Here is an 11232-nt window from a genome sequence, read left to right on the forward strand (position 1 = left end):
AGTACAATGGGAGAATGACGTCCCGGGTTTTGCTTGAGAAGCATCTATGGATACAAGCCAGCATTTCGCTCACTTTACTAGCTGCAGCATCACATTGAAGGCTCACGTTCTGCCACACAGAGCCTGGCCGGCAGCCGTAGCACAGCTCTGGGACACCTGGCTCCACGTTTCAGCAGTGTGTGCTGGCCGAGTATGCGTTGCATTGGGGTTTTTTCCCACGTTTTTTGTTGACCCCTGGATATCCAGGGGCCAAATCAAACCTGCGAGGGAAAAAACCCAGTGCAACACATGCTCAGGCAGCATGCCCTTGCAGTGCAGAGAACACCAGACTGTGCAGTACGTGGTGCTGCAAATGAGTTTGCAGCGTCACATACATCACAACTGTGCTTGTCTAGACATGCCCTGTGTTGCAGAAAGTTCTTAGTATTACCTTCAGTGAAAAATGGAGGTCATTATTTGTTAATTCAGGAATTAAATAGATTACATGAAAAGAATCATCATTTGAGGATATAAAAGATATTTAATATCAGAAATGAGATATATTTGAAATGTATTCTGCATGCTACTAGATGTTTCATATGAAAGTGTATATTAAGAAAAGAGTCTTTATGTTTTCTGGGGGGCTTTTACAGCATTGCTTATTAAAAAACATGTTAGGATTAGAATGATGAGAAGAATGTGTCTTTCAATTGACTGAACAAATCTAAAAATTGAAGGAGAGAAAATTATTCCAATTTGTTCCCTTTTTAAACTGTTAATTAAATTAAATCAGTTTTAAAAATGTGAAGTCAAAACATTTTATTTTGAAAATAGCAAATCAAACATTTTGATATTTTCTTTCATCTACTTCTCAAATCAATTGCTAAATTTAATCCCATATAGTTTTGTCCTTTCCTGTCCTCTCTCAAGCCAGTATTTGGTAAACTACTATTCACCAACCTTTCTTTACTGCAATGTTTTGCTAGTCCCTTTGAGATGCACACTGCCTAGATGGAAGCCACTTTTTACCTGCTGTTCACCTAGCAAAATGGAAAGCAAAAGCAAGTGATTTTGACAGATTTGAGTCAAGCCCTCTGTCCTCTTCCACCTTTATAGCATTTGAAAATAAAAGCTTTCTACAGTAATTTTATTTGATTTGCTTTTTTCTTTTAAATACATTCCTGGGACATATAAAGCTTAAAGACATTTTCAGAACGTCACAGTCAACAACCAAAAATCCAAACAGTTCACAACCTAATTTTTATTTATACAATGTTATCTAAAGTGGGAAGAAATCCAGCATGCTCTTATGCTGTTAGAGCATTGTTTTGATTTACTGCTATGGTGTTTTGCATCCAAAATTCCAGTATATGTTATATTTAGTGTACTGTCATCATTATAATGAAATGTGCTTTAATGGCGACATGAAGGCAAAAATGAAATGTGCAGAAAATGACCCAAAGCATTTAAATTTCCTCCAGATTCAAATTAACTCACAGTCCTCCAGCATCCCAAGATACTTTGCACCTCCCCCCACCCTTGCAGGGTGGATGGGCTAGCCTTGACTCAAGCTATCTGCTCCATTCGAGCAGGAAAGCATGCTCTAACACCCTCCAGCTTCTGTCCTGGGCCTCTGCAGGCATGTTGGCTGCATTTCCAGTATCAAAATTGATTGCCTGGTCATTTGCTTATTGGTTCAATCTACTCAGCTTAGACTAACCTTCAAAGATTGAATCAATTCAATCAAGTGACTGTCTGTACTTAACTTATATGGCAATGTGTTTCTGTGCATATGCACAGTGTATTGTGTGCCACAGGGAAACTTTTTATGATGATCATGTACCCATGAGATGCCTCTGTTCCAGAGTTACTGATGTTATTCTAACAGTCTTAATAGTTTTGAAATGAGTTAACCTGAACTCAGTTTATCTTATTATACCATGGGGTGTTTGGTGCTACGTCTACTCTTTATAAGTATCAAGCTGTGAATGGTTGTGCAATTGTAGCATTTTGTGCTTGGGCACTTTATAGCACTACATAAGTACAGTGTGATGAGGGGCGTCCGTACATTCAGAGCCCCCCGCTGGAGTGCTACAATTTACTGCATAGGCATGCTCTCCAGCAAGCCTGCCTGTGAACCCAGTCACTGACAGCCTGCCCTTTCTGCTGCCAAGGAAGAGGGACCACCAGGCAAGCTGTCAGCAATAGGCCAACCCTATCAGCACAGAAAGCACAGCTGCTGTTCCCCTGGTACTAGAGTAGCAGGATGCTCTCTGACAGCTTGTTGCAATGAGCAGAGCTGAAGCCCTTGATCCTGGCTGGCCCACAGCCCCATTCCTCAGCAGGCTGTCAGGAAGTCAGCCATTCTTTCTTCCTTCTTCCCCTGGGTGGGGAGTAGGGAGGGAGTACTAAGCACTATGAGGTCCTGGGAGTCTGAAAAGATCTTTTATAGCACTACACATGATGGTGCAGGCATTACATGTAGCAGTGCAAAATATAGCACTACGGAGGAGTCCCTTTTTCAAAATATTTTTGTAGCATTACAGGGGGCATGCACATTCGTCCCTTGCAGGGCCAGTGTTGAGCTACAAAGACCTGCTGTAGTACTATCTGTCCGGTGTATCTGAGCAATATTAGTCATAATCTCTACCACCTGGTCCCCCCTCCCTTTTTTTAAAGCTGTGTCACATCCACTTTAAAAAAACCTGTACTTCTTTTTCCAGTCAAAATGTTGGTCACCCCCCTTACTGTTGTGTTTCATAGTTGGCATGGTGCTTAATAAAAATCACTGGTTTATATTGCAGTAGCTGTTCTTTAGCTTGAGCAGCTTATTCTCATGTATTTACCTCAGGTGTTTTATCATCCTGTAATTATGCATCACTAAAATATAAGCAGTGACAATCTTGCAGTAAGTGGGCCCACCCCACTAATTTAGCCCAGTAGTAAAACACAGATACTAAATGATAATAACAAAGACACACAGAAAGGTAGGTTAGTCATAAAATCTAGGAGAAATGCATTTTTCAGTTCAGATTTTGAATTAATATTTTCATTGTGTTTTGAAGAAATAGTTTGGCTTACTTATTTGTAATAAAAGTTAAATCTTTCAAATGAAAAAGAATGTGGAAAGCTTTAAACAAAAAATTTGATGAAAAGGGAAAGAAGCTGTCTTACCCTGTTGGTTTCATTTTAATATATGACAAAAATTATACCCATATCCCTTTACATTTATCTTCATTATACTGTAATTTGCATATTACTGTTATAGAAAACTGCCTCTCTTAATTATGTAATCCATTCTTTCTAAATTGACTTTGTCACTTTTTCCCATTGTTTAGTAGATTATCTTTTTTTGCTATCATACTACTAAGTGAGCCATGTGATTTACTCTGGGTAGAGTTTGACACAGATAAATTACTTTCAAAGAATATTATTTGAGTAAGTCCAACCATACTTTCTGAAAAGTACCCTCTCTTCCTCTTTTCCCTCCTCCAACACACATTGTATCAACCACAAGCTGTGGTTAATTTCTGTTAAGTGAAAAGTAAAAGAATTTTCTTTCTTTTATTTTAGACATTTTGTTGAAACAGACAAATCAAAAACATGGATAAATTCATAAAGCGATTTAGATGTAGCCATTCTCAGTACTGTATATCCTGTCCTGGCCCTGGATTATAAAACATGTTTTAGAATAAACCATAATCTGGATTGAAATACACCCAATTTATCTAAATACTGGTCCTAAAGAGATGACGATCTCTGTTTGTGTCATTTGATGAACTAAGGAAAAACAATGTTTTGATTTTGCTTTGAAGGAAAAAAAACCTCCTCGCCAGGTTGTTTTTTCAAACCAAGAGATATTTAAGATCATCTTTCAAATTTATCTGAATAGCAAAAGTTTGAAAATGGTAGTTAAAAGTTGCAGCTTATCTCAAAGTAAACCCAATTGCTGGAACATCCTTCTATGGCAGTCATTTTTAGACAAGAAATTCTACAGCAAGATAAGCCATTATGTACAACAGTTAGTTTGGAAAGGCTTTAAGCCACTGTATATTACAGCTGATAAGGATCTGTAGTTAAATGATGGATGATGTCTCAAGTGGATAGTTTTTCATGAAAGCCACAGTTTTTATTGTATGCAGTATATGGAAGTTAAAAAAATAATTTTTGGTACTGAATCTTCAGCAGGGTAAGCTGCAGCACATTTCAGGTCTCTTAGTCCTATTTTCCTGCCTTTAAACAATAAGGGTACAAGCAGATGTTACATTTAGATTGGCCTAACTAGGGTTAGGTCAATCTAAGCACCAATCTGTGCAGACATGCAGGGAGGTTAAATAGGGCCATGAACTCTGTGTGCCCCCGGAGGCTGGGGGGGTATGGCAAGCTCCCACAGGTGGTGGTGGCTGCACTGTTGGTGGTGGGAGCATGGTGGTGGTGAGCTGTGAGCTCCCGCAGGCAGCCACAATGCTGTTGGTGGGGGGGGGGGCAAGTGCCAACTGGCAGTTGGCAGCCACCTGCAGATGCTACTGGTAGTGTCGGCAGTGGCCAGCAGTGATTGGGGACCACCTGCAGACAACACCAATGGTGTTGATAGTGAGGGGAGGTGTGGTGAGCAGTGACCACTCTCAGGTGCTGCCAGCAGTGTCAAGGGCACCTTTTTGCAGGGGGTGTACTGCCAAGCTCAGGGGGTTCATGTGCACCCGTGTGTACTCCCTATACGTCGCCAATGAATAGGTCAAAAATTGGTGGGCCTAATCCCCATTAGTTCATTTAAGGAGGTGAACTAACTTAGATCAGGAATGGGTTAGTCTGACCTAGACAACCTCTATATGCATTTGGAGTGGAGCCCTGGGCCTGGGAAAGAACATGGAGAATCTGGAGAAAGTTCAGAGAAGGGTTACTCGCATGATTAGTGACCTCCGTGAAAGACCCTATGAGGGGAGGTTGAGAGATCTGGATCTCTTCGGCCTTCACAAGAGACACCTGAGGGGAGACCTTGTAGCCACCTATAAGTTTATCAAGGGAGGACAACAGGAAATTGGTGATGCGCTATTTACTAGAGCACCCCAGGGAGTAACTAGGAATAATGGGTGCAAACTAGCGGAGAGTTGATTTAGGTTAGACATTAGGAAGAAATTTTTCACAGTAAGGGTGGCCAGAATCTGGAATGGGCTTCCAAGAGAGGTAGTACTATCACCTAACTTGGAGGTCTTCAAGAGGAGGATTGATAGTCACCTGGCTGGGGTCATCTGACCTTGGTCCTCTTCCCTGCCAGAAGCAGAGGGTTGGACATGATCCATTGTGGTCTCTTCTGACTCTACAGTCTATGAATGTATGGGAAAGCCCAGCCACATTCCCCAGGCCTTGGGCTGTGTTCTTCCCACTCCCACCACCCTATTTTTAGTGCCCCCAACCCTCCCTCCACCACAGAAAACACTTCCTCCAATCTGCCAATGCTCCTCCCCTATTAACCTACTACCCCCACCCCTGACTCCCACCTGGCCCTCCTCCTCCCTCCCCCACCTTGACTTACTTATACTGGGTTCCGAGTGGAGCTCCCAGTACTTGCTACTATGTGCACAAGCCACACCCAATCTATGATCACATGGTTTAAAGTAAGCAGTGTGATTGTAGACCAGGTTCCGTGAATGTCTTCACATACCCTATATCTTTATCCCTTTATACAGTACATAATACCTGTATAAATGTACCCTTTATACAGTACTTTATATAAATTTAAAATGTTATGTATTTTATATTACTATGGGCATTTGTTTTTTACAGATGACCAGGGCTACATAACCTGGAAAATACTTTTAAGCTTTAAAGCTGAGGAGAAAAAATATTTGAAGAAAACATATGCACCTCAAATCTTTACCTTGCCTTTTCTCTTTCTTCAGTCAGTTTGCTGCTTTTGTACTTCTTTGAGACTTGTATTTAAAAAAACAAAACAAAAAACCCCCAACCTATTACATCCTGTAAATTGCTGTTCAGGAATTTAATATTTAAGTTGATAATATAAAGCATAAAGAAACCTTATCAGATAGTTTGAAAAGCTTCTTGCAGTGTCCTGTGTATTCTGATGATATTTCTGATTATCAAAAAAGGAAAATTGAGACAGAGAAGTCCTAGGTATTTCTTTTTCTATAATGAGAAATCTAAAACAACTGAATCCCCTGAGCATATCTACAACAATCACAAGTAGGTTTTTGGTCATAGGCAATCCTGAAACACGTTGCTCTGATACCTAGGGTGATCACTTGTCCCTAGTTGGGCAGGACAGTCCCAGAATCATAACCTCAAGTCCCAGTCCTGAGCTGCATGGCTCTGGGACAGCATTTGTCCTGAATTCTCAGTTTCCTGCAGGGATCAGGAAATGGCAGGTATTCCCTTGAAGGCTGACAGCATTCCAGCCTGCAAGGGGCTGCTTGGGGCTGCCAGAAGTGGGATGCAGGGGGTGTTATGTGCAAGCATGCACCCACACATGTGCACATGGCCAGGAGTACAGCTGGGCAACATGGAGAGCAGTTCCCTGCAGGTATGTCTGTCGGGGCAGATTGAGGCCCCCACAGTGAGGGAGGGAGTGTGGCAGGAGCTGGGGGCACTGCCCAGCCAGAACACTGCATGGGGCCTGGAGCCAGGCTGTGGAGCAGGATGTAGCCATGAGCAGCTCATCCAGAGGATGGGATGGGGGTTGGCTCCTTGCTGCTCCGTGCACCCTCTGGTGGGGGAGCGTGCATGGGGTGATGCATGCCCCACCCCCCAGATCTGTACACAGGGGTGGATGAGGGCTGCCCACTGTGGGCTTGCCATCATGGTGAGGCACCCCCTGCCTACCCAGCAGCAGCAGGGACAGCAGCAGTGATGTGGAGCTGTGCCCTCACTGCTGCCAGGCAAGCAGGAGGCATGAGGTCAGTGCAGACCTTCCAGGAGAGAGGCAGCAGGGTGGGGAGCCTTGGGCCCACAGAGGTCATCCCTCATCCACCCCTGCTCTGCTTGACTCTTCTCCTACCATGCCGGTAGAGAGAGGGGGAGAGGCAGAGGTGGGTATGTATCCTGTTTTTCCATTTTGACAAGGTGGTCACCCTGCTAATACCTCTTGCTCTTTCAGTGGACTGATGGGATTAGAACTCTTTTTGAAAATTGTTTGGTTTGTTCAAAATCATTTGTTCTTTCCTCAGAAGGAGGTGCTGATATTTAAAGCACCCTCATTTGTGTCTGAGCTAGTATTCATTTGAATGAATGAGGTAGTTCATACCTCCAGAGCTATTGTTTCAGGTTCTCGGCAAGCTCCAGCAGATAAGTGCATGAGTAAACTCACTGCAAGTTTTGAATATTTTCTTCCGAGTTGTAACATCTGTAGAAGATGGGACAGGGAGGATTGTTGGGCAGGAATAAGAATTGAGCTTGTTTTGCTTTTTCTTACATGTGACTATATCTGTAACCAATTTTGCTTGTTTGTTTTTCAGAATGAAATGAATGCCATAGCATCATCAGGTCTCTTCTTCAAAGATGGTAAAAAGCGAATTGATTACATCTTGGTCTATAAAAAATCAAGTCTACAAATAGAAAAAAGGAGCACTTTTGAGAAAAACCTGAGGGCAGAAGGTTTAATGTTAGAAAGAGAGGTATATATTATACTTTATCTACTATGTAATGACCTTTAGTTTACTACTGACAAGCTACTGAATTATAAGAATAATCTTAAAATATATATTTTTAATGATTGTTTCTAATACATCAAATGATGAAGAGTTTGTCCAGTTTTAAGGATGCAGTATTCTCATTGAAAATAGTCTGAGCCTTAGTCCATTCATTTCTAAAGTCAGAACGGTCACTGCTTCAGTAGAACAATATACTACTGCACACAGAACTGTAAAATCTCCCAGATTTCTTTAAATTGTCAAACACATAGCAAATAACAAGGTCAGTCTTTTAAAGGGATTTTCTCTTGTGACATAATGCCTGGTATTAAATTAATCTACCCAAAAAGATGAACGTTATAAAGATGCAGTCAATTTTAGTTCCCACTTGAATGCATCTTCACTGAATTTTACAGTTATACCCATTTTAAATCTGAACCTTGGTTTTAAAGCAACTAACTTTAACCTGTCCCTTCTAGACTTAAATGATTCAGTAAATAATAATCAAGTAGGCTGGTCAATTTACCATGTAGCAGAGCTATGGAGGGAAACTATAGCATATTCATATTTACAATAAAGGGTTTGCTGCATCTCTGTTCTGTTTTATAATTGCATAAGGATCTTCATCAAAAAAATTAAATAGAAAAAAATATATTTTCTCTTATAATTAGTTTTAAATATGGGAACTTAATTTGCATTTGAAATTAATATGTTAAAATATATTTGTCAAAATGAGTACATCTCCCAAGGTATTAAGTATCTTTATAAACTGAAGAAACATTTTATAAGGAACAGTGAGTGCAGAGTTCTCATTTATAGGTACATACATAGCAGCAATCCTAAACTGTTATTTGCCTTTTGTTCATGAAGACCTTGTTCATGGCCTTACTAAAGTTATGTCTATATGTTGCAAAGGAAAATGTAACAGTCTACGCCTGAAGTCCTGTAATCATAGGGTACATACAGATGTTGTACTTAGATTGATCTAACTAGGGCTAAATTGACCTAAGTGCTGAATTATAGGAGGTTTGATTAGGCAAAAAATGACTACCTCATTTAACCTAGTTCACTTGCTTGGAGATCTTGCGCTTAGATAAGCCTAACTAGGCTGATACAAGTACTGAACAGTACAGGTATTCAGTAAGGCTGGTTCAGGCAATGGCTGGCCTGACCTAACCTTAGTACATCTAGGAGGTAAACTATGTAGGTCTAACCTGTGTCCAATCTAACCCAAACTTTTGTACAGCAGACCCTGCAGATGGACAACCTCCCCCTCACAGACATACCCCCGAGGGGGCTGATCTATGATCACATGGCTTAAAGTGGGCTGTGTAATTTTAGATTGGGTCCTGGGAATATGTGTATATGTCTTCAGTACAGCCCTCAGGCTGGGAAAGCCCAGCCACTCATCCCAGCCCCTGGTCTGCACTTTTCCTTCACTCCCCTGCTCCGCCACCCTAACGGGGCTATCTTTAGCCCTTCAAAGCCCTCACCCCTCTAGAGACAACATCCCCCCCTCTAACCTGCACATCTGCCAACCGCTCCCCCCACCCATCCTGGTAACAACCCTGATCCCATCAACCTTGACTTCCAAAAGGCCTCTGATATGCTATCCCATGATATGCTCATGGGAAAATTGGAGGATTGCAGGCTTAAGTGTGAAACAGTTAGATGGTTAGGAAGCTGGCTTTGGGGTAGGACCCAGAAAGTTCTAATGAACAGATCTGTGTCATCCTGCTGAGAAGTGGCCATGGTGTCCCTCAAGGGTCAGTTCTTGGTCCAGTTCTTTTCAACATCTTTATCGTTGATTTGGATAAGGGGGTGAAGAGCTCACTGGCCAAGTTCGTGAATGACATCAAGTTATGGGGGAGCATGGTCATGCTCAAAGACAGGCTGCAGATACAGGTTTGCAAATTGGCCAGATTGGAACCAGATGAAGTTCAACATCAAGAAATGTAAAGTGCTTCACCTAGGGGTGAACAATCCCCTACATACCTACAGGCTTGGTGGTGGCAAACTGACCAGCACCATGACTGAAAGGGACCTATGGGTAATAGTAGATCACAGTATGGATATGAGCTGTCAGTGAGATGCTGTAGCCAGCAGGAAAAATAATACTCTGGTATGAATCAATTGATGGATCTCAAGTTAAACCAACAACATTATTCTTCTGCTTTACTCAGCATTGGTGAGACCAGAGGTGGAGTACTGTGTCCGGTTCTGGGCACCACACTTCGACAAGGTTGTGGTAATTGCTTGAGAGAGTCCAGAGAAGAGTCACCTGTATGATCAGAGACTTGCAAGGCAAGACATACAAGGAAAGGCTAAGGGACCTGGGACTCTTCAGCCTAAAAAAGAGAAGGCTGAGAGGAGACTTGGTACTGATACATCAGGGGAATACATCAGGGGCTTGGTGAACAACTGTTCACCAGGGCACCCTTGGGGAAAACCTGGAGTAATGGCCAGAAACTCCTGGAAGACCGTTTCAGGCTTAACACTAGGAAAAACTTCTTCACAGCTAGGGTGTCCAGACTGTGAAATAGGCTCGCTCTAGAGGTTATGCAATCACCAACCCTGGAAATCTTCAAGAGGAGACTGGACAGTCACCTTGCTGGGGTCACCTGACCCCAGTTGTCTTTCTTGCCTAGTGCAGGGGCGCTGGACCCGATGATCTGCCAAGGTCCCTTCCAGCTCTTAAAATCTGTTAATCTATAAACACTGCCCCCACCCCCGCCCCAACCTACTAGCCTCCTTGATTCCCTCCTGGACCCCTTGATTCCCTCCTGGACCCAATACCCCCCCTGGCCCACCCACCCCTATCCCACCTTAACTTACTTAAATCAGGCTCCCAGCCCTGGCAAATGTTTGCATAGTTGGAATATGATCTACAGTCACACTGCTTAAAGCTGCCCAAACATACACTGTATCCCAGGAATGTCTGTATGTGGCCTGAGTCTGTGGAACTACCAGTTATTTTCTCAGTAAGGTTAACTCTTGGTATAGGTGGAAGGCATGGCAGAGTGATATGAATTATGGACAAATGCAAGGTGCTATATCTCAGAAGGAATAATCAAAAACACAAATACAAAATGGGTGACACCTGACTGGATGGCATCTCTATGAAAAAGGACTTGGGAGTCTTGGTAGGCCTGAGTCTGCAGTGTGATGCAGCTGCACAAAATGCCACTGTGGTTTTGGACTGCTTCAATAGAAGCATTAGTGCAAGACATGGGAGGTGATAGTGCCTCTCTACTCGGCACTTGTTAGACCTCATCTGGAGTACTGCATGCAGTTCTGGGCCCCACATTTTAAAAAGGACATGAAGCTAGAGAGGGTCCAGAGGCAGGCAAGAAAGATGATCAAGGGCTTGGAAAGCAAGTCATATGAGCTGAGGCCAAAGGATCTAGACATGTTCAGCTTGTGGAAAAGGTGCTTAAGAGATAACATGCTAGCAGTCTTCAAATACTTGAAGGACTTCCATAAAGAAAAGAGAAAGCACCTTTTCCCTCTTGCTGCAGAGAGCAGGATGTGGACCAATGGCTTCAAGTTTCAGCAAAGTAAATTTAGACTGGATATCCAGAAAAACTTCTTCACTGTGAGAATAGTGAGG

General features: G+C 42.5%; 1 protein-coding gene across 1 annotated transcript in view; it reads left to right on the plus strand.

The window, feature by feature from the left end:
* The window catches only part of ANO3 (anoctamin 3), a 539488-nt gene that overhangs the window by 383223 nt on the left and 145033 nt on the right, over positions 1-11232 (plus strand). Inside the window, exon 5 of the mRNA XM_019519487.1 lies at positions 7449-7607. Coding sequence (XP_019375032.1) covers positions 7449-7607 — 159 coding nt within the window. The remainder of the gene's footprint in view (positions 1-7448; positions 7608-11232) is intronic.

Source organism: Gavialis gangeticus, unplaced genomic scaffold, assembly GCF_001723915.1.
Source record: "Gavialis gangeticus isolate Ggan-Ray unplaced genomic scaffold, GavGan_comp1, whole genome shotgun sequence".
In the NCBI taxonomy this organism is placed as follows: Eukaryota; Metazoa; Chordata; order Crocodylia; family Gavialidae; genus Gavialis; species Gavialis gangeticus.